At 52.5% G+C, this 23,989-nt stretch overlaps 1 protein-coding gene across 21 annotated transcripts in view; it reads left to right on the top strand.

Moving 5' to 3' along the window:
- The window catches only part of NCOR2 (nuclear receptor corepressor 2), a 336,324-nt gene that overhangs the window by 169,723 nt on the left and 142,612 nt on the right, over positions 1-23,989 (top strand). For all 21 annotated transcript variants that reach the window (XM_019486693.2, XM_019486694.2, XM_019486692.2 and 18 more), the window contains exons 7-8: positions 9,016-9,072; positions 16,488-16,540. In XM_019486693.2, coding sequence (XP_019342238.2) covers positions 9,016-9,072; positions 16,488-16,540 — 110 coding nt within the window. The remainder of the gene's footprint in view (positions 1-9,015; positions 9,073-16,487; positions 16,541-23,989) is intronic.

Raw genomic sequence — 23,989 nt, 5'->3', positions numbered from 1 at the left:
GGAGTTTATTAGTGGGCTGGAGAGCGAGCGAGCGAGCGAGGGTGGGGGAAGAGCCTGGGAAGAGAGCACCGGTACCGGCAAGTCGTCGTTCTGGGCCCAGAAGCTTTGACAGAGTCCGGGCCTTTTCTGCCTTCGCCACCCCCAGCCGTTCTTGGGCGCGTCCCTGGCAGCGGCTGCTGGAAAGTGGGGCCAGGCCCAGCAGCACATCTGTTCGTCAGCACGGAGCCAAAAGGAGCGATGGGGGAGGTACGAGACGGAGTTAGAAGTGAGTCAACACCTCGGGGCTCTCGGGCTGATGGGCGCTGACACTAGCTCCCAGCACCGGAAAGGAAACTGCTTCCCGCATGAAGCGTAGCTCAGACACCTCCTGGCACCCTGCTGTCTGCAGCGCGCCTCGTGCCCACCCTGAGCACTGGGCCGCGCGTCGGGGAACGTGAATTCTGTCCCCAAAATCCATCGCTGTCGTCCAAAGCCTTTTTGCACCTCAGATCAGCCTCCCGACCCGTGTCTGTCTTGCACTGGGAGCTTGGGGCACAGCCTCTGTCCTTGCTGTATTCTTGCTCTCGCGCTCGGCTTTGCTTTTGGGTTCGGCTGATGCAAATCAGTACGAACAGTTTTCACCCGGATCCTGGACCTGCCCACCGAGAGCCGTAGCGGCTTGCCTGTCTGAGTGTCGGGTTGTGTCTGAAAGGGGCACCGAGGAGGAGGCTTCTTGCCCCTAGCAAGCGACTGAGCTCTGCTCGCCTTACGTTGCCATTGAATCCAGAGTTGCACCCATCCAGATGAGTGGTCTTAGTGGGAGTCCAGCCCCAAGGTTTCATTGCTCTCAGTCTGAGCACAGATACTTCAGCTGTCCTGAATTTGGAAAAAGGGGTCATTCGCTGCTTGTTCTATAAAGCCCAAAAGGGGTTTTCATGCATCACATCAGAAATAGCAGCTAGATGTGCTTCCTAACGCATTGGTGATGGAGCAGCAAGCCATTTCCTTTTCATTGAATCACAGATATTCTGGACCTGGAGGAACTGATGACTCGGGGGTGGCTCACTGGGCAGGAGAGACATCCAGAGGTTTCTGTGGTTGCTTGCTAAGGGTGGATGAAATGCATAAAAAATCTCCTATTGACTTCAAGGAAATGTTGACCAGAGCCCAGAGCGACCAAGCCCGTTCCCCATCTCATGCCCGTGGAAGGGCGACGGAGACGCTGCCTTTCCCCCGCAGCGATCCCACGGATGTGAAAGGGACTGAAAACCCATGTGCCCAATCCTCGACCGCTCGCGCCGCAGCCTGGCGCTCCGTCTCAGAGCCTGGTCTCTTGGAGCCATTTATCTGCCCTTCTCCCAGTAATCTTAGTGCCGTGGGAGCCTCCTCCTGTCCTGACCACTCGGCTCTTTCCTCCCTCGGCGTGGCCTTGAGGTCGACTCGTTATGATTTTGTTATGATCGGAGACATGCGACAAGGAACGCCAGCAATTACAGTAAGTGTCAAATGTTAATCGGGGCTCTTGCTTGCGGGAGGCATTTCTGCGTGTGCACAGAGAAACGATGTTCTCCGAAGAGCTTTCTTTCCCCGTGTTTCATTCTGGAAATAGGCAGATTGCAGTCAGTTTAATGCAAGAAAAATTACATCGTTCCAGTCTTGCTTTTCCCTGCAGTGATTTGCCTCCGGTCATCTCATTAAGTTGTCTAAATGTGGCAGCTGAACACATTAAGCTTTTTCTTTGAGTTAATCACATCATGAGCACAGGCCGGCAGCATCATCAACATGTATACGTGGCACCTGGTTATACCAGAATATCTTGCTTGTGAGCGCCAGCACCCATTCATTGACCTCCACTGGGAAAGCCTTTCTCTGGCTTTGGCCAAAATCTCGTCCCTGCCATTGACTGGTGTGACCATTTTGTACCAACGTGCATCGGAGCGAAGGCTTTTTTTTAAGCCGTTAGGTGGTGCTTAATGAGAAATTATTACAGGCATAAGCACAGCTAGCTGAAGTCACTTTTGCAAGGAGCATTGGTTGGTCTTCAAAGCACCTGCCGTGGTTTGCCGTGAATCTTTTTCTGGAAATCCTACCCCTTGTTTTTAAATGTTCATAACACTTTAACCCTACCGCATTGATATTCTCCAAGCTCATCCTGTTCTAGCAATTTCCCAGAGACCTAAAAATCAATACCCAATTGAAATTTCTGGGCTTGTTAGGGTTATGAACTTTTAAAATGGGTCGATCCTGGCATGGGCTTATTGCACCCATATGAATGAAGGGATGAAATACCGTTATCTGTTAGCCTACAAAACTAACACGCATGATGCTTTGTCGGACTGGTGCCTAAGACCGATTATGTGTAGTTATCCACTGGCTCTGGCAGCACCCCGTGCCTTCATTGATTCGTTTGTGGTAGTTACAGAACTGAGATGCTTTTCAATTCCGTTTTTCCTCTTTTGGCAGAACGAAAGAAATCTGAGGAAGTAAATGCAAAAACTTTCTTTAAGTGATAGCTTAGGGAATGAACTAGTTTTAAGGTTCAGTCTTGCATGCATATATTATGATGGTTTTTTAAATCATCGAGTGACCCCATAGACTCTCTTAAGTAGTATTGTGATTGTCTAATTTCTGGAAATGTTGATATATGTATATTTAAAATAATCCACTATCGTGCGATTGGTCGCTTATTTTAAGGTAAGCCGTTCTTTACGAAAACTTATGCATTTCTGATTTAGTTAGTCTAGAAAGTGCAGATGACCTCGGCCTTCTGCTTGACTTCAGACTAACATGGCTATCTCTGAGTAGCGGCCCTGGTTCAGGTGGTCCATACACCTTTAGCCTTCACGTTTCTTCACTCAAATGCTTATTGCATGAGCTTAGCATTGCAGCGATGTATTTTTTTTTTCTTTATATGACCGGATGTTCCACGGTGATGGTGAAACATGGGAAGGACTCCTATAATTTCATAATAAGATGATCTCTTTGATTTCCTATGCCAAGATCTCTGTTCTATGGAGCCGTGGTGGCATCGTGCCGGCTACGGGAGAGTGTGTTGTCCCTCTTTTCAGGAATCTGGCAGGAAATCTCCGTTACAATGCATTGTTTCCTAACAGAAAGGATCTTGCATGGAAAAGGCAGGTTTTGGCGGATGTTTCTTTTTATGAGAAGGGATAAATGTATTTCTTATCGGGCTGGCCATATGTTACTTCCCTTTAATTGAGGATTGGACTGACGATCGTGTCTCCATTTGCAGCGAGGTTCCCAAACGACAGTGCAGACCGTTTGCTGCTGATCAGCTGGTGTTGATTCCTCCTGGTTTTCAGCTGCCCAGCTGGCAATTAAAAGGGCGAAAAGCACAAATTCACTTTATAAGGCTAATTGGCCTGCAGTTGCCACAGGGATGGCAGGAGGTCACCTGAGGAAGAAGTCTGCGATTGCACAAATCAGAGCAACTTCCTTCGGGTCATTTGTGTTGCAGATGGGATCCTTGCTGTGTTATATATAGCGGTGTTTCTCAACCTTTTAAGTAGCAAGTACCCGCTAACTTCTGAAAATTTTAATAAGTACCCCAACGCTCAATTTTTCCAGGGGATTTTATATTTACAGACTAATGCGTGCCGTATGTTGGAGGAAGGGCTGCGTATATAAGGCCGTGATACGACAGGTGTCTGATCTGGGGTGGGTAGGGGTGCCACCTTTTACACCAGGGGTGCACAACTCAAGTAGGTACGTGGGCTAGAGGTGATGTTGGCCAAAGCTAGGAGAGCTGAACTCAGTGCTACGCAAAGCACGGCACACCGTATTATTACTGGGGAATTTAATTTTTTTAGTTGGACCACATTTTTTGCCATAGTTTTGAGATGAAAAGAGGGTGAGAGAGAGAGTGTTGGGGTACCTGCGTGCCCCTTGCCTGTGTCTCGTGTACCCCCAGGGGCACACATACCACAGGTTGAGAAACTATGATATAGACAGTGGAGATCCTGGATAGTTGTCTGAACTTTCTCTCCCAGAGAGATGAGTTCCCTGCCAGTGACCCATTTTCATCAGCTTGCAAGAAAAGGAGTCCACGGGGCTCAAGCAAGTGACAGTAACATTTCCTCTGATTAGTAATTCATTAGTAGTGTATCCTTCAGCTTGATGGACTGGCTTGCGTGATTAGTTATCTACTTAAATGACACCGTTACCAGAGCACAAGTCCTTTGGCAAACGGGATGGAGTTTGTGCTGCCTCCCGTTGCGGCCGATTGGGCATGCGTCTCGGAAAAATGAAAAGAAAGAAGGAAAAGTTGGACGTGCTGAGAGGACTCGACAGAAGCACATTGCTCAAGCACCGGTACAGTTGTAGTGCATGGGAACTATGGCTTTGACTTTTGGACCAAAAGAAGGCTTGGTCCTCCGGAAACACTTCTGTCGCGTCGTTCCATCGTCAGCCATTGCATTTCCCAGCCGTGGCGCAAGCTGCGCTGCAGCAACTTTGCATGTATCCAAGGAGCAAGCAGACGCTTAACGATGATGTGCTTTTGCAGAGGTTTCAACCCGGCTCCCACTTCCTTTGCATTTAGTCTCCTGTGCGTCTCTCCATTGCTGGTTTGCTCACGTAGTGAATTGTACCGTGCCAGCGAGAGCCAGACTGATGTGGGGCTGCCGCAGCGTGCCTTGGTAAGGACTGAAAGGGTAAGGACTGTAGGTAATACAGCGAGTAACCACTGGGTGGCTTCCGTGTCTGCATAACGTTTTTCCAACGCTGTCCTGGGTTGTCTTGCAAAGCTGTGACGGAAAGGTTGTTTGCGGTCACTTAGCGTGCAGTCCTGCTTTGCCCAGGTTCCCTGCTCTGCCCATGTAGCCCAGTGCACGTGAACTACCCAAGAAGGAGATGCTAGGGAGTAGTGCAGAGGAAGCCTAGGGTTGGCGCTGCCCCGAGATGAGAAGTCCCGGTCAGCCGGTCTCCTCTTGCATTGGGGTCACGTGGTCCTTGGTGGGGCGCAGGGTGAAGTAAGGACCTCCACTTAGCATGGTCCTGGATTGACGGATGTGGTATCCACCTAAGAGCACCTTGAAGGAAGCCCGGTGGCTCTCTCAGCTAATTTTGGGCGTTACTGATTCCCAGGCAGTTATGTTCTGCAAACTGGTTCATCTTTAGGGGCAAACCGAGAAGGAGCAAGTCAAAATCCAGCCCAGCCTTGGTCCACCTGGGCTTGTCGTGGCATTGGGAGCACTGGTCTCTCCGAGCCGCTGGCCTCACCCCCACCTTTCACCCCTTCATTTTGAGTTCACCAACTCCCTCTCTGTTTTTCCCCCCGATTTCAAAAGGTCTTTTATACTGGGCTGATGGCACCAAAAGAAAGTGTCCCAAAGCACTGGTCATTTTTACAACACGGTTCTTTTAGCTCTTTGCTGGAGCCCTGTTTCTTGCTGTTTACGAACCAGCCTTTCTCCTTTATAGCCTGGATCCTTCTTCTGGGGCCTGTTGGCAAATTGAAGTCTCCTGCTTATGAACTCAGCCCTCCACCCTCACGGAGTGGATTGTATTGATTCAGGCGTGTTGGTGGCACCACTGGGGACCGGAAGGGCTCAAAAATAGGAGATTAAACTTTGGATAATGAGGAAAAGTGGTGAATTAAAAATGCAGAGAAGAAGTGGCTGCTGAGCATCGTCAGGCTGGACAGATGATCCTTTTTGGAGACTGATGTCCATGGTTTATCTGTGGGCAGCAGCAGTACAGTCTTCCCCACCCTGGACCCACCACCGAGATTCCTCCAGAGCTGGGCAGACCCGGTCTAGGGAAGGGCTCCTTTACTCCTTGGCTATTGGAGGGTTTTTTTCCCTGCAAGAGTGGTTCTTTCAGTGATCTTGTAGGCCTGTCCCCAAAGAACGAGCCTGCGGTAACAACTCCATTCCCACTGACTGCTGAACAGGCAAGCAGGAGTGAGACTGCTGGCAAGACGCTCTGGAAAGCCTGAAGTTTTCTTCACCTGGCCGTGATCCTTCTTCCAACCCATCTTGACTGGTGGCAGAGTGCATGACCAGCACCATCATCCCAATGCGTGCTAGCCTTTAGGTGGTTGCTCCCCTCCATGTACTCTGCTGGTGACAGGTCCATGAGCCAGGCTTCATTTTACAAGAAAACTCATGACCGCTATTGGGGAAATAGCTCAGATGGAAGCCCGGGGCCAGACGAGTATCTGTCACTGTGGTCCTTTGCAATTCAGCTGCAAATAGGTGGGTTGGGGACTCCAAAGATTGTTAGGAGGCACCAGGCCTGATTTTTATCTTCTTTCCATCCTTTCTATAATGCCAGGAAGGGGCATTTGAACCAGTGTGAAGGGCGGGGAGGTCGTCCTTGCGCTAGTGTGTGTGACCGGAAATTGTGGGGGCAGAGTTTGAGCTTGCTGTAAAATGCAAGGTGCCAAATTCCTCCTCCTCCTCCTCCTTCCCCCTCCACCCACCCATTAGTTGCTTCCTCTTTGCGCAGCAAGGTGGGTCCTAGATTGGTGGAGTTCATCCCTCCCGGAGTCGTGTTTGTCCGGTGGAACAGGAATGGGCGTGCCGAGTGCATGTTTCATGGGGATCTTTCAGGGGAGGCCGGCTGCGAGGCTATTGCTGGCTGACCTGGCAGGTTGCAGTCAGCCCACGGGCTGCCTGGCTAGAAGACGTCTCCTGCCTGGCATCCTGTTGCATAGGCAGGAGCTCCTGAGTGTTGAGACCTGTATCCTTGGGTGTGGAGATGACACGCATTTAAACCTGAGCCTTGGCCAGTCTGTGAACACAGGGAGGAGTCTGGGAGAGATCAGACCTCCATTAGCATGCTGCCGGGAGTAGGACTTGGGCTGTGGGGGCGCGTGCTAGTTTGGGTATCAGGAAGCTTGAGCTGTCTCTCTCTCCTGTCATTTGGGCCCCTGCCAAATGCAGGTAAAGGTGCGTGGGATCCGATGCGCAATGCACACAGTTGTATTTCCTGCTGTACCACGTAAGCACAGCAGCGGGCGTGATTGTAGGATCAGCGGTCAGATCCCGTCACGCCTTATTGCTCGTGTGAGCCCGGGTCAGCGTGGTGCACCCCTGCAGCTGGGAGCCCCATCAGATGGCAAGACCCTCAGCCACAGGGGCACACCTGGCCATACGTTCAGCTAATGGTGTGAGAGAGACCAGCCACAAAGTTGTTACACATTTTCTGTGGAACGACTTTGTGGCTTATTCCTCATTTCAGCACACTATTAATTGATTGAACATGTGGCCGGGCCACATCTTAAGATGCAATTAACTGGTTAATGAAGTGTTAAGTGTAGTGTGTGGCAAGGGGCCTTGGCCTCTGGGTTGAGTTCAGTGTTTCCCCATCTGGAAAATATAATGGTGCTGTGACCTCCTTTGTGAAGCACCTGGGGATATGCTGACGGAAGGTGGTAGGTGAGCGCTGGGCGGAGAGAGCATCACCGGCGCATCATCCCTGCTCTTCCTGCCCTGCACAGCCGGCGAAGGCTCACAGGGGCTGGGCTCTCCTGGCAGTGATCCCTGCGGGGTTATGCCCGAATTGCAACACCCCTCCTCGGCTGCCGTGCCACCGAAGGGTTAGGAGCGCAGCCTGCTGCATGGGTCAGGTGAGCTGCCCCGAGTGACTTGGCAGCCCAGCTGGGGCGTTGGTGAGTGCTGGCTCCAACACGCAGTTCTGATCCTGGGGCCAAACGTGCGGAGCTGATCGTGTGCGACTGAGATGGTGTGTGCGTGTGCTGAGCCTGCAGCGGGGGGAGCAATGAATGGGACATATGCCACAAGACCATAATCGGGAGCTTTTTCTTTCCGGGGGAGCATCTAGTCCGGAGGAGCCGTCAGCCCGACTTGTGGGGGGTAGCGATGCGTCTCCCCTCGCCAAGCCCTGCTAATACACCCAGGCGGGAGTGTGAGAGGGGCAGCACGGGGCCCAGATCAGAGCCTTGCATCTGAGCACCCCAAAGGGAAAATCCCCATCCAAATCCCTCCATGTGATGAATGGGACTCACAGGCCTCTGGCCCCCCCATGCTGGGAAGTGCTTGCGATCCACGTCCCAAGTCGGTAGCCCCAGCCCGTCTCCGGCGCTTAGCAGGTTAAAGTTATGAGCAGGCTTCAAGAAGGATTTATTTTTTCCCCCACTCCACTGCGCTCAGACCCTGTGAAAGCTCCTTGCTGTCTGCACTAAACTCTCTTATCCTCTCCCTTCCCTCTGGATGAAACCTCACCTCCACCTCCTTCTGCTTTATTTGACCAGCGCCATCTAAACCCAAGCAGCGTGCAGCGACCGGGCTTGATCGGGCCGTTAGCACCACTAATTGGAAAGCCCGGCTTTGCGGGAAGAGTGTGGCTTACTGCAAATGTCATCTGTGTTTAGACTCTCGCAGTGAACCCACGTCTCTCTTCAGGCCGCTTTTAATTAGGAACCACTGAGCACATTGTGACACGTGTTCCTGTTTTCATAAGAAGCGCTAGGTACTTTGGCCGGGGAAACGTCTCGTGGTGGGGAGGGGAAGGGGAAGAGAGCGGAGCGGAGGAGCCGAGGGGAGCGATCACATGTTCACGAAACGAATCCTAGAAAGGGCATCTCTCTCCCTCTCTGCTCCCCCTCCCGCTCTCCCTCCTCCGCGCGCCGTGATAGGGTTGAGGTAATTGTACTGAATCCAGCAGCTTGAAAAGTGAAAGAGATTCAGCCGTTGCAGGGCGGCACGGAGGGCTTTCCAGTGACTAAGCACTGGGGCTGCGGAGAGAGCCCTCGGCGTGGCGGGGAATGGTCCCAGCGCTCGGCGCCCCTGCCAAGAGCTTGACAAGGGCTTGCCCCCCGGGTGATAACGTAGCCGCTGGCGCCCTCGCCTGCTGGGGCACGTGCTGCGGACCCCGGAGATCTGGGCTTCGTTCTCTTCCTCCTGCCTCCTGGGGCGGGGGAGCTCTCCGGTGCACGTTGTTTCAGAAGTCCTCTGGACAGCTCGGAAAGCGAGGCATGGGGCTGGCATTGTGACCCACGAGAAGCGTAACTTTTTCTTTCCTTCTCTTCCCCCCCCTTCCTCTCTGCAGAAAAAAGCAGAAGCTGCCCACAGGATACTGGAAGGACTGGGGCCTCAAGTGGAACTGGTAAGTCTTATCTCCTGATACGGGGTGGGGCTGGACGGCAGCCAGGTGTGGAGAGGTCTCTGGGAGGCAGGCACATCTGTGCATACGTGTGTGCGCGCGCATGTCTAACCCATAAGAAGGAAGCGTTTTGCTGGCCAGGACATCCAGCTGGCTCTGTACCAGGAGGGGATGGGGTGAACGTGAAAGACGGAGACATACACATGTGTACCTACTCCTCTGTGAGCTGTAACCCTTAACTTGCTTTCCTTACCGTCCTTAGGAGCAGGGGCAAATCCGTGCTGCTCGTGTTCTCGCCCCCCGTGGCAGAGCAGCGGGGACTGAGTCCATGTATTTGGTGCCTCAGTGAGCCTGTGTGTGGAGGATCCCCTCTGCAAAGTGCACGAGTGCTTTCATAACCGGGTGGGGGGAGCATCGGAAGAGCGTGTCGCGGGGATGGAAGCGGTTCTGTGTTGGAGTGACCTGGCGCTGGTCATTCTTGGACCCGGACAGAGTCCTGCCCATCCCGCCCAGGCACCCCTCGCACCTCTGGGAACTGTAATCACCGACTTCAGCTGCTCCTTCACCTCCCCCAGCTTGACTCCTCCTTTCCCCCAGCAAGCACGTACAGCAAATAGCAGGGAACCTCCCTCCCTGAGGGGTGCACGTGGCTCGCAGGGGTCACTTCACCAGGGAGGGCACCCTAGAGCGAACCTCCCTTGTCCTCCCAGTAGTATTCCCTCCACACTATGGAAAGGGGCAGCTGGAGGGGTCGATCCTGTGTCTTGCAGAGCATTTCTTGCAAGCTGCTGACTGCCCCCAGACAGACACTGTAGCTAGCGGGGTCCTTCAAGGGAAAGCCTGTGGGGGAAAGGGAGGCGCTGGGTTTCTGCTGGAGGAGCATCCCTGGGGAAGGTGGCTCTGGGGCTTTCCCTGCCACTCAGAATTCACGAGGGTTTTGTTGAGCGTAGTGAGAGTCTCCCTTGTTTGCAGAAGGCGGGCATCCCTGGGGGACAGGGGATCGCATCTGCACACCTCACCTTGCCTCCTCTGTCAGCAAGGGGAGCTGCCCGTTGGCATTGTGGGCATAACTCCATCATCGGGCAGCTCCACCGCCAAGTTTCCTGGCCCCTTAGACTGGCCGTGTCAAGCTTTTTGTTCTTTTAAGTATGGTACATCTTTGAAAAGTTCACTTGTCCTCTCTCTCTGCGAGCAAAGCTTTCAGAGCCGGCCTGTCCTTCTGTACAGTGCGGAGCACGGTCACTGCCCTCACTGCCACCACTGGTGTACAGTGCCAGGGAAGACATCCAGTAAGCACGTGCTGCCATGCTTTGCTGAGATTGTTTGGGTCTCTTACAGGCTCCCTTTAATTCAGCTGCACAGAGAGAGAAGCCGTCCTACCTCAGCCCCTGCCACGTGTTACCGTGATACAAATCAATGCTATTAATACTCAGTCATCTCAATTGGAGAGGAAGTTCCTCCAGGAAGGAGTGCAGAGCTCTTCATGCACACTCATGCACATTTGCATATGGTACACTCGGTCTGCTTCCAGCATGATGCCATAGGAATGGGCAGGGGTCCTGGGAGAACGGTGGGCCTGCAGATCTGGGTCCTCAGAGCCAGCTTTTAGGCTGCAAAATGTTCTTGCCTTCTCGCACATGCAGGGGTGGCTACCAGCAGGGCCCAGGTCACAGACCTCTCCCTAATATTTGTTCAAGCATAAGCTGGTTATTGCATCAAACAGAGATGGTGACAGATAAGCATCTCTGTGATAGCAAGGCAGCTTGCCAGGTGCTGATTTTTCAAGGCGAGAGGTCACTGAGGATGTTGGTTAGTCACAACTGAGAGAGGCAGGAGGTTATAGAAGCATTAGCAAACCACAGAGTGGTGATGACATGCTGGTAGTGTCATGTGATGGCAGGTTGAATCCAAAGCTAGACCATCTTCAGGGAGTGCTTGTTTTCGACTGGGCTGACTGAAACCTGCTGGATTTCCCTTTTGTTCCTGATCCAAGGGTGAATCGTTGGGCAGCAAGGCCATGTTGACTCTGCCTTCAATTTAAGGTAAAGGGAACCAATCAGAGACAGATCCAGATTTGCAGAAGGGGTTGGGGTTTTTTTGGTGTATTTGTGATGTGGAAAAGGGAGAGGGATTTTACCAGCTGGTTGCATTGACTAGCACGTCTGGCCTTGGCTTAGTTTCAGGTGCACCAGGGGTTTTGCAGGTAACTTGGTGTAGGAGAGCTGAGAACTTAGCCATGGATCTTGAATCCTAATCAATACATCCTCGAAGTCGAAAGCTGTTGAGTCAATCTCCCGACCAGAGACAAGCCTTCGACTTTCACCTTTTCGGCCCTTAATTCTGGGCTTTCAGACTCTTGTGCTCTTCATTGAAATGTGCATCCCGAGGCTTCCTTTGGAAGGTGTCTGCGCTAAGTGAGTGCTTTGTGTTGACAGTCTATCTCCCTAACTCCCGTTGACTTGATCTTAACAAATCTGGCCCTGTGTCTTATCTCCTGTAGTGTTGACGGCTGTGTGATCCTCCCGCGTAGAATCACTGCCCTTGGTGCTGCTCGAGTTGGGAATGTGGGGGGTGATTTTTTTCTAGCTAGAAAGAGCATGGTCTGACTCAGTCCCACTAAAAGGCAATCACAGGCAGATACCTAATTCCTACAGATGCCTCCAAAAATCCCACCCCTCTCCTCCACGTCACCTGGGCAGAGGCCTCCATGTCCTTATCAGTAGTTGGTCTAGCATTGGGTGTGGCGTGGCTGTTTGAGAAGTGGAGATGCTGGGTACTGTGGTCAAGACCATGCTGTTTTTTAGGCAGGAAGATGATTCAGAACATGAATCTGAGTGCCATCCTGAAAGCTTTCACTTGGGCTGAGCCCCGAACGAGTCCTTGGCAGGCATGTTTCATGCAGGGTGAAAAAACTGCGGCAGCAACTTGGCTCGGATTTGGCATAGCTGTTCAGTGCATTGCTTCTCTCATTGACTTGACTAGCGTCTAAGCTAGGGTGGAAAGCTAAGCACCGCGCTAATGTGGTGTGCTAAAGCAAGACCAACTTGTTTACAGTGATGGGCAAGCAAAGCCCTTCCTCATACCCAAATCTACAAGTGCTAACAAGCGTCTTCTCCTCTGGATCCCGCAGCAGGCTGGTAGTGCAGTCCTCATACAATGAGCTCTCTCTTGCAGATAGGGAAGGCAGCTATTTTTACAGCTGCTCGGTGCTGTTCAGTGGAATTCCCCCTGCAGGACAGGAAATGAGTGCAGAGGAGGTTGAATCTTAACAGACCAGCCTATACCTGCTATACCCTAGTTTTGCCGTGAACCTGTATTTGTCCCATAGCATGGCTTTGCCGTGGCCAGGCCAACCCCGGCTGGCACATTGCTGTTCTCCGTACTGGCTCCGCTGCATTCTCATTTTCCCTAGCCTGCGAGCATACGGTGATGAATGGTATTTTTAAAGTTGGTGCTGGGATTTTTAGCCTTCCCTGTTTCTTAGTATGCAGGTTTCTTTTAAACCCCAGAAGAACAGGATGTTGTTAGCACTTAGCAGTCCGAGCCGTTAGCGCAGATTTTTTAGGAGGCAGCACAGGAGATGACTCGAACCGATGTGTCTGCAGCGCGTGTGCGCGCAAGACTGGGCCACAGCCCGCAAGGAGCAGTCACCAGCCACCTCTCGCCCCCAGTGCAGCCTGTTGACATGACTCATCACGTCCCAGTCTGCTCACATAAGTGGAGATCGGAGGAAAACACTTTCCTTTCTTGAAGCATGTTCTTGCCCTTCACTGCGGTCCCTGCAGCCGTCCTGCAGGAGCAAACTGCCTACGTGTACTGGGTCAGGCCAAGCAGCTCTTGGGTGTTGTCATTGATTGGGCAGCACGTGCTGCTTCGACTCTCCAGAGCCACTGCTCTGGCTTCCTCTTCCTAGGAATTGCCTTCCCCTGCTCTTGCACCTAGGCCTTTCCAGGACAGATGCCTGTCCACTGGCACCTCCCAGGCTGGAAGGGTCTGAACTGGGGCTTGAACAAGTAGGAGGCACAGCTTGCCTGGTATTCCCTGGTACTCTGGTACCATGACCCAAGTCATCAGTGCTGACAGCAGCTGCTGTGACCTTCATTGATTAGGTAGCTGTCCCAAGTGTGTTTGGGTCTTCCTAGGAGAGACGTATGTTCTGCTGCGGGAAGCTGTGAACCGAGCACGGTGACTTCTGCAGCGCGGGTGCAAGTGGCACCTTCACACCCAGCTGCCGTGGGGATGGGTCAGTCGGACATGCATGTAGAAACAGTCCCTCTGTCCATCTCCTGCTATAAGTCTTACACCTTGTGCACCAACCTTCCTGGTGAGGCGATAATAGGGGGGGTGTACCAGCGCTGACGTGTAACAAGAGAGCAGCATAGGGAAAGGGCCAGTTGTAAATGAAGGCCGCATCTTTGAAAAGAAGCTTCCAGGACAGACAGCCAACACCAGTGTCTAACCGTTGAGGTCTGTGAGGTAGGGGCTGCAGGGACCCACATTGAGGGCTGCAAGATGAGCCATTAGATCTGCCGTTATCCTGAGCCTTGCAAGGGCTGGAGGATAGGGAGTCTGGTAAACACAAGCTAAGCCAGCCTCCCGTCTCCTCCTTATTGCCCTTCTCGTTCGAGATCAAAGTCTCCTCGACCACATTCCTATGGAGGGGCAGCATGGCTGGCTTACGTTTAATCGTGCTTGGGTTGTCGGCTGGGACTGTCGGCCATCCGTCATGCGTTCTGGCTGTTTGATCCCGTTCTGCCACAGCTGTGAAATTGCTCGCAGATGGTTCAGCAACAGCTTCTGAATGCAGCGTCTGCAAAGTTGGACAGCGTCTCTGCGGTTAGACGGAGGCTGCGTTCGTCAGGCGACCAGTTGCTGCTGTGGTTGAGCCAAAGCTGCTTTTATTGACACCATTTGAGATGCACGTGCAGGCTCTGCCCTGAGCTCTCGAATCTGGCTGGTGGCTAGAAACACCTCTCGGGTTTGGGTCCTGAGCTCAGTCATCTCTGGTGTCACCCGCCCCCGGGATCCTCTGTTGCACCTCCGGCTCTTGCAGCTCTCCGTTTTACCTTTGCATCCTCTCTCTGGCCTGGCCCTGGCTAATATGTGAATTTCTTAAAATTGATTTTAGTTAGCAAAAATGAAAGTCTGGTGCCAGAGTTTGTCGTACATCAGCCACATAGGAGGAATGACCCACCCCGCTGGCGGAGGTCCTGTTGCACAGGAAGAATGACTCTGTACAGTGCCACATGCAGTGCATTCAGCGAAGCCCTGGCCAGGTGTTCATCAGGGCTTGGATCGAGCAGTGAGGGCCTACCCTGCTCCTCCGTGCCTGGAACAGCCCGACAAGGGGGACATCCAGGAATGTGACAAAAGGAGGAATAATAAGAAGCGGAGCTGTAGAAGACAACGGCACGGGGCCTGGTGTTGGGTGCTGCACCCACCTATTGTACTGGGATTGCCTAGCCATTGGCATGTGCCACCAACCTCCACAGCTCCAGTAGGACTCCCTGTGCCCCGTTTACCCCAGCTTGACCTTCCAGTTTCAATCAAATGCAAAAAGTCAGGTCCTCCTAATTGGTAAGGGCTTGGTGCCTCAGTTGTGCTAGGGCCTAGGTAGGACTCTGGCAGCCAGAGGCAGAATGAGGGTTAGGGAAACGGGGTGAAGATGCAGTACAGGCTTGCAGGGAGTTGTTCCCACCACCCTCTGGCTAATTGGTGCTGGCGGATGGTAGAGGAGAGGATTTGGGCTTCAGACCTGGGTGCTGTTCCTTGGATCAGCTCAGCATTTGGATGCTTATCTTACTGGGATCCTTTGACCCCTGCTGACTTCCTGCCCTTGGGGCAGGGGCTGGACTTGATCTCCCGAGGTCCCTTCCAGCCCTAATGTCTATGACAACTATGAAGCACTGTTCTCACTATAGAGCTGCCTCAGGTCTGGGAACCCGCAGGTCCCAGACATAATGCTGAAATATGGGGGGACTTTTAATCCCTTTTTCTGAGCTGCAGCCTAGTCCTTAAAAGGAGTGTGGTTTTGGGATGGTACTGGAGCAAGGGAGGGTGTTTGGGGGCACCAGGCAGAGCGTGCTGAAGGCAGGAGGGTGCTGGGGACCTAGAGAAAGGTTCAAGGAGTCGTGTATCTTTTTGATCCCATCAGGAGCTGATAAGACAGGTGAGGTGAGCGTCAGCCAACAATGCACTGTTAAAAAAAAAAAAAAAATGCAAAACTTGGCAGATGCTGGAATCCAAATGTGGACTGGAAATCTTGGTCCTGCGTGGTGCCAAAGCCAGCAAGTAACTGGAGGGGGCCATTGCTCTGGCCTTGACTCCGTATGGCTCTTGCTTAAAGTCTGGTGACACCTGAAGTAGGGCATGACTTGCTGCAGTTCCCCTGTGGAGAAGTGCCGTTCCCCTGGGTGAAGAGCAGCAGTGCCTGGCACGGCCACTGATCAAACAAGAGGATTTACAGGCTGACAGTTGATCCTCCTGCAGTAGCTTCTTCCACCCACATTTTCTCCACGCAGGTCAGATGGGCTGCCGCACAGACGCCAGGCCCCCTGACTCTCATTCGCATGCCCTAGGCACGTGCCGCCTCTCTGGGGGCCGGAGAGGAAGAGCACCCCAACAATTCGGGTCCGTTCCAGACCTGCAGGTTGAGTCCTTTGCTCTGCCACAACTTCCCCGCGTGACCTTGGGCACGTCGCTCTGTCTGTGCCGCGGGTTCCCTGTGCATAACCAAGATGAGCGTGCTGTCCCCCCCGCCAGGGGTGTCCAGAGCGGACACACAGGCTCGAGGCTCGCGAGGTGCTGGGATACTGCAGCAACGAGCCACGCGAGCTGCCGAGCGCCGGGATCTGCGTCCCAGGTGGCTGGCTAGCTTCGGGATCTTGCTCCGGCTCCCGCAGAGGCAAAGGCAGGCTTTTGCAGCATAGACATAACAACTTGCAGCACACAGGCTGTGCCGCCCCCCCCTTCCCCTCTCCTCCCCCGTGTCATATGTTCCAAGGTGCGCGCGGCTTTGCCGAGGGAATAACAGCCAGCTCCCCAGCCACGGCCGGCGTTTATGCGAATTACACAGCAAAATTGCCTGTTTCGGAGCCAGCTCGGCTGAAGGCTGCCTGCCTCCCACGGGCTGCTCTCGGTCGCGCTGTGACTCAGGCAGCGCGGCCGCGTGTGTGCGAGGCGGCAGCCCCTCTCCTGTATCAAAGCCGAGGAGCAGCGCGCGGGGAAGGGAGGCGGAGAGGGGGCAGCTGCGGGAGACGGCTCTCGGCATGGAGCAGAACGGGCGACGCGGGGCCCCCTCTCTCCCGCTCCGTCTGCAAGACGGGAGCCCACGCTGATGCCGGAGTGTTTCTGACAGGTTTAAGTTTCTAAATGTCAGACTATACCATTTATGCCTTCATTTTTCTTATTTATTTCAGCCATTATACAACCAGCCTTCAGACACCAGGCAGTACCATGAAAACATTAAAATGTAAGTACATGGCAATAAAGTCTTATTTTAAATGTCAGGTTATCTATTAGAGCTGGAGCAGAGGAGAGATGAGCTTGCTCCCAGACCCCCGTTCCCCACTAAGGCTGAAAAGAAATAGCATGTCCCCTCCTAGTGCCGTGGTGTTTGCTCTCGGTGCCTGGAGCGGTGAACCGTCTCGAGAAGCATATTGCTCGGGATGTTAGTGGGGTGTTAGGGGCACTGTCTGGTTTTTGGGGGGGCCGGGTGGGGGGAACGAGTCCTCTGATACCATTGTTTGTGGGACGGGTTTACTTTAAATGGACCCAGTTGTTCAGCATCCCTTGGGCTCATGAGACTCACCATGACTGGAAGAAGATCAACTTGAATGGACCACAGTGTTGCTCCCCACAGCAGGGGGGGCTGAGGTTGGCCAGGGGGGTCTGTACTGAAGGGCGGTCCGTAGGTTTCCAAGGGCCAGCCTTCCTCGCCCGCCTCTCCGCGCTTCCTGTGCTGTTGGTGTTTGTGGCGCGTCTCCCTGCTTGAGTCACGTTGGTCTGACTGGCAGCCCGGTGGTCAAGCACTTCTCAGCGTGACGCGCGAGAGACTCGTGTTTGACACGTGCCAAGGTGTGCAACTACCTGTCAGCTTTTCCAGATGTGCTTTCAGCAAGGGTGGGCTTGAAACGGAAAGGTATCGTGACAGTTAGGTTTCAACGAGACCCTTAGTAGACATCTAACAATTGATTTTTTTTTCTCTCCCCCAAAGATATTTACTGAGGTTTAGTAATCCTGTAATTTATCCCTTATGTCTTAAACTAATCAGCCGACATTTAATAATTGTGATGAGTGTAGATTGGACAGCATTAATTGCCATTTTTATGGATTGAAGTATTAAAATTTCAGGTGTGACCTGGGCTTTTGCTTGGGTTGTTGGTATAGAGATGACTACTTTGATACGGCCTGGTTGTGTCCGCATGGGCCAGGCCTATTATGGTACTTGCCGAAACAGCATATTTCATGGCTTCCAGTGCAGTGTTGCTAGATGCCGGTAGAAATGAAGCAAGTGGAGTATCTGGAGTTGAAGTGAATAGGATAGATACCCTACAGCAGTTCTCAGCTCTCCGCCCTGAGGGTTGGTTACATGCATTATGAATTGCTCTGATGGACGGGCAGTGAGAGAGTGTTTCTCTCCTAAGTATCCAAAGAAGGAAAGGATGGTCCAGCAGTCGGGGCACTAGTCTCTGACTCGGGAGCCCCGGGTTCAGGTCTTTTGCTCCATCACAGACTTCCCTTGGCAAGTCCTATAAGGCCACACGTGTGAAGTGGTTTCTGAGTCTTGAGGCTTACTAATTTTCAGTCTCTCTGTGCCTCCATTGCTGGTTTGTAAAAGGAAGAGGACTAGTCCAGCCCTACCTGCGCCACTGAGGATAAGTCCATTAGAAGATTGTTGGGTGCATAGACACCAAGGTAAAGGAAATCATCTCATTGAACAGATAACGCCAGAGTGCTGCCCTGATGGCGATCAATCCAGCACTCGTATAAAGTAGGAAAGGGTTGTCCTCATTTGCTAGCCAGGGAAATGGAGGTGCCGGTTCGGTAGGCATCCTGCCCAAGGGTCACGTAAGATGGCAGCCGTGTCTCGGGAACAGGAATCGTAGGAGTTTCATTGCCAAAAAGACCATTTTTTCTCTCCGTCATTGAGCTTTCTGTTGACTCGTTTAAAATCCCAGTTGAGCCCCTTTTCCCGTGACACTAATCCCAGATGCTTTCGGACTCTCTTCAAAGCCCACCGTTTCTGCTGATACGGTTAACTCTCCAAGTCCAGCTTTGTCCTCCCCCTGCCTAAACGGCCTCGCCTCTGACCTCCGAGTACACGTCTGTCGGCAGCCACCAATTCCTACAGACCCGGCGCGCCCCGACTGACCGAGGCAGCGGAAAACGCATGGTCTCAGTAACACGTTTGCCGCCGTCGCGTATCATTGAGGCTATGCAAACCCGCCAGGACTCTTCCCCCGTGGACGTGTCCATGACTGCGCTCGCTCCCCCGTTGGCTTGCCTTAAGCACGCGCTCTGGCAGTTGGCTTTAACGAGGATGATGTCTGCGAGCGAAACTCTTCAACCGGCTTGACGGAAAACAGGTCTTGGAGCTGCCCACGTCTCTTATCCAGCCAGAGGCGTCTGGACCTGCATCCCATCAAGGGCTGTGAATAAGACTGTTAGGACAGCTGCCTGGTGCTCCCTTCCCGGTTGGAAGGAGGCTGTGGATGTCGGGTCCCTTGTTCCCGTCGACCTGCCTGGCTCTCATTTCTGATCATATGTTTTCTCTCGCACGTCAGCAGAGCAAGATGCTGGTGCCGCTGGGTAGGGCAACGCTCCCTGGGGTAGGGGATGGGGTTCGGAGACCCTAAAGGCACGATCGCACCCAGGTAACTTTGTGGAGATCTCTTCTGGTTTGCTGTTTATTTCGGGGACTGGATCATTACGTTGCCACCGAGGTTCTTGCAAGCGGATCCCCACGCTCGGGGCCTTCTCAGAGCTTACCTTGCCCTGTTTCCTGGCCGTCCGCCCCGTCCCTTCGTGCTCCCTTAAAAATGCTGCTCTCCCGCGACCGTCCAAAGCTGTCTCAAACAGCGTGTTTAAAGCCACGATGCTGAACAAAGAGCCAGCGCGTCGTAAAGGAACGAGTTAGAAACGGGTCCAGATACTCCACCTGCCCCCGAGTTCCCCTGCTGGTTTTTGTGGCTTTACAATCACATTTTCCTCTAATTTTAAAGATTTCTGGTCCTTTTGTTGCTGTGGGAAAGACCCAAACAAACAGCAGAGGAAACGGAGTTGCTGACTACGAGTCAACGGCGAAACTGATGATTAAACGTGAAGCCTGCCAAATGCCGAGTTCAACAGATTCTGCAAAATAGGAGCGCTCTTCTCTGAATTTTCGATCCTAGTCTGTGGGTTATGCATAACCAGAGCGGGCAGTGGATTTGCAGACAGCAAATATGGTGATGATCGTTGAGGTGAAAGAAAAGTCCCTTAATTGGCATTTTTATTCTGTACTTGACTGTCCTACCCCTTGTGCTTTTAAGGGTGGTTGTCATAATCAAAAGCCAGAGGGGGGCCGGGGGAACCGGACTGATGCTCGTAGCGGCTTTCATTTTGCAAACATCTGGAAGCTCCGTCTTTTAAATGAAAACCGTCGGTCTCTCCCTTTCTAGCAGAAGCCCTCCAATTAGCCATGTTCAGCTGGTTATTGATGCCACTTAATGCACTTGCAGATCTAGGTCAGCGCAAGGCCCTTAAGCTAGCTTGGTTCCAGATGTATTCGTCCTTGACAGCAGCCCCGGTTTAAAGGTCTCGTCTTCCAGAATGTCATTTTACCTGTTGTGGAAGACGTGGGGGCGCTGGCTGGCGGTAGTCTTCCTGCATCACAGTGTCGTGTTAAGGGGCATTAGCCCTGCAAGAAGAGATGGGCCATAAGACTAAGGCCCCGTCCTCTCGTAGTAATAAGGATTCCCTGGCCCTTTTTGCAAGAGGGAAGGGTGAAAAGCCACAGTGTCGGGACCAGATGCATCGGGATGTTTTTATTCCACCTGTAGCAAGCTTCCTCCGTTTTCAGCTCGACACATTCCTCCTTTTCTCCCCACGTGCTTGTGTAGCCTTCCTGGAGAAGAGCAGTTTCCACCTTCCAGCCAGGGCGTAGCTGGATTTCAGCAGGAGAGGCAGCGATCCTCCCAGCAGAGCCCTTAGGGAGTGCCTTGAGGCTTCTTCCGAGCGCAGGACACAATAGAGTTGGGAAGACAATGACGAGCAGATTCTCTTGCGCTGAAGTCGAATGAATCATGCGTTCCTCTCGACCACTTCACTGTAAGCGGGAGTTTGCTGCAGCCAGAACTGCCCTTGGCGCACGGCAGTGCGGTGAAGTAATCTGGGACTGCTTTTCCCCTGAACTCCTGTGTTAAAAGCAAAATGACGCAACGTATAATTGACTGAGTCTCCCACCTGGGCATGGAAGCACAATCATGCTTGTTTTTTTTCTCTCTGAGTATAAAGGTCTCTGTTAATTTTCGTTTTCCAGCTCACCCGTGGAAGCATTCTGCCTCTTAATTCTTGCAACGCTGTGGGTCAACAGGGATCCTACAAGACCCGATAGGATTAGCATCTCCACGCGGCGACTACTGCAGTACTACTATACAGAGATATGCGTTGCATTGCAGCACCGGTTTAAATCTCACTGTTTGGGTTGCTTCTTAGTCAGGATGATTCACGTGTATTATTAATACGGTGATTCAGGAGGTACAAGGAGAATTCACACTCTTCCTACAACATTATCAGAGTCTTTTTGTTATTTTCCTGGAGCTTGATGCTCTGCCTCTTACCCAGTACAGTAAAAATTAATTTCATGCCCCAGTTCATTCCTGTGTTTCCAATTTCAAAAGCTTTTAAGCCCTCTTCAGCTGCCTTGCTAGGTCCTGTTCCCCTTTTGCTCAGGTCCATTTTGGTTCAGGTACATATGCAGACAGAGAGTGAGACCGGTTCGTTTTGTATGCTATATCTGTCGTGTGATCCGAGGCACTGCCAAAGGCTTGACCTATCTTAAAGCTGTTTACAGTCTTTTGGGGGAATACCTGTCTAAATACTGGCTTTGTTAAAAGGAAAAGGCCTGCCACTCCATCATTTAGGAGGAAGAAATAAGAGAGCAGTAAAAATTTTAAGTAGCCCTCATTCTAATGAGACCCTGCAGAGGGTTGCCATGCCATCTTTGCAGCAAGCAGCTAGCTAACGTGCATGACTTGCCACGGTATTAATATCATCACAAGTCGACGGACTGCTTCAAGACCCTGAGCTGCCCCTAAAGATTATCCAAAAGCCGTGGTCCTAAGCTGAGTTTTAGGGGAACAAAACTTGCTAAAGCAGAATGACCCCAGGAAAAACAGGATAGAGAACAATCCTTTTCTTCCTTGTATGAGACTTTGCAGAAACCAGGCACCAAATACCATGCAGACCAGATTCTGCGCTGGCCAGTGCGGTTATACCCAGGTTTCCTCTTTTTATGTTAACATTTTCCTAAATTTCAAACCCTGAGCGTGCGTGTTTGCATCCCTTGTGATTAGAAGAGCCTTTGGACCCCTGGCCCTAACAGTGGTAACTTTTCTTCCATTAAATGGTTGAAGAAGTTGTCCACCCCAGCAGGATCAATTGTCTGCAGTCTGCTAGGAGAGGGTTACCGGCAGAGGGTCTTCATCTGAACCTCAGTAGATTCCTGTCCACCCAGCCATGACAAACAGCCCAAAGGACCCAACGCGAATCGTGGTTTGTAGAAAGAGCTCAGCGTCGGGGCATCATGCAGAACCTAGGAAGCTGGAAGTAGAAAGGCATACAAGAGCCGAGCAGGACTTGGCAGGGGCAGCAAGGGTACGTCTACAGTACAGCATCGGTATGGCCCAGCATGGCCCATCTCCAGCATGACCAACCTGACCTCTCCTGCTCACATGCTCCGTGCCTGGGAATATGCCAGTGAGCTGTCCCCAGCAGTTGTCCCCAGCAGCGGCTCTTGCACAGGCCAGAGATCAGGATCTCAAGAATGGCTGTAGGAGCACAACCCAGAGCAGTTTCACCGGTGCATTTCCCAGTTTGGACTCGGTGGGTTAGGGCAGGTTCAAGGTTGCCCGTGCTGCTGCGGCATAGATGCTTTCTGTACCTTCAGCTGGCACACTGCACCTTCCCTTCAGTCCTCATTTACCGGTGTTTTCAAGACCTGGGTTTTGCCTGGCTTTGAAACTGCAACCCCTTCCTCCCCCCACCCCCTCCATTACAGACAGCAAATGGCTGAGGTCGGGTTTTGCCATGACACTTGAAATGTCCCCAAACTGTTACGTGTTTCTGGTTTGCTCTCACCTCGAGGTGCAACCACAACAAAGCTGTTGTGTGATGTGTTAACTCCGTTGCTGCATTTGTTTTGCTAAGCGGAGCCAGTTGCTTGATCGGAAATCACTACCTCTGCACGGCTAAAAATGCCGACCCCGGCTTTCAAACGGGATGCAGGATTTCAAGCCCTTCCCTCCTTAGGTGCCCATCTCGAGACACCACGAAAGGGCCTGGGTTTTCAGGACAAGCCGAGCAGTTTCAGGAAGACCGGATGCCGTGGAGGCCAGTGCTATAACCAAGTTAAAGAGATGGGACAAACGTATGAGGGAGAGGCCCATTGAAGGTTATAAACCCACTGGTCAGAGCTGTAACCTACTGGTGGTGCCTGGGAGGAGATGCGTCACTCCGTGCAGACCTGTTCCTAGTTTTCTTCCTCTGAAGCATCTGCTACTTGCCACTGCCAGAGGCCCTGCGGGTCTGACCTGCCTTGGCAGTTCATGTTCTTATGTAAGAGTTGAACAGGGCTCCTAAATCACTCGTCATTTTTGAAAGCACAGGTCATTTATTCTTTTGAGTCTTATTGATTTGCCATTAAAGCTGTGGCAAAACCTTGATGTGCATAACACAAATGCTGTACCCCACTCTGTTGTAGCTAAATTATTCCCTTTCAGGTCTTTTTATTAGCCCTTGCAGACATGTTCCCTCATCAGAAATTCACCTAACGGCTCCCCCCCGCCCCCCAAGCCCGTTCAAGGTTTTGCTCATCTCTTTTATGTCCCCTTGGCACGTGCAAGCGTGGAAGCATTAATGTATGATGAATTATTGAAGGACGGAGAAGTGTGTCCCGCCTCGCAGCTTGTTGTTCCTGGGCGCTCGCTGTATGCAAGACCTGAAAGCGTGGAGCAACCAGAAATACCATGCCAGCTTTAGGGGAATAAAAAGCAGATTCATTCTCCCTGGGGTTTTATGAATGACAATGCAGCTGCCCTGGCACTTAGCTGAGTTTTGTCCCCTGCCCAACAATGCAAAGAGGACGTGAATGGATCTCTAGACGTGTTGCGGAGGGTGCAGCCAGAGTCGTTCGGGTGCGTTCAGTGGAAACCTTCAACGGAGGCGGCGGAGCGGGGAGGGTATAAGCGCTGGGCTGTAGGCTTAAGCCTGGCAACCTGCAGTAGCTCTGGCCTGTGTCCATCAGGGCATTTTCACATCAGAGCCAATCCTATGTGTAGGCTCCCAGGCCGATGGGCGCTGCCAGCTTTCTGTTGCTGGTGTACAGGTAAAAGCGCTGAGCAGCCAGGAGCGTCACCGGGCTGGGATTTGGGGGGGCAGGAGCGTAGCTGGCCACCCGCTGACGGCATCTTCTCTTCCCTGTTGTTAGTGGGCAGGCGCTAGCGCGTCCTTGGGGTGAGGAACGGTTGCAGTAACCTGGGAGGCATTGAGCGTTACCTCCCGAGCACGTCACGCTCCCTTTTCTTGCGTCATGAACACCACTGTTAATTCAGCGCATGTCAGGGGCCAAGGGCTCTGAGCTAAACGAGCAGAGAAAACCAAAGCTGCGGATCGTGTCGGTTCCTCCCCACGCCCAGCCCCAGGGTTCGGAGCTGCTCCC

The sequence above is a fragment of the Alligator mississippiensis genome, chromosome 10 (genome assembly GCF_030867095.1).
Source record: "Alligator mississippiensis isolate rAllMis1 chromosome 10, rAllMis1, whole genome shotgun sequence".
Taxonomy (NCBI): Eukaryota; Metazoa; Chordata; order Crocodylia; family Alligatoridae; genus Alligator; species Alligator mississippiensis.
This window is presented reverse-complemented; position numbering and strand designations above follow the sequence as displayed.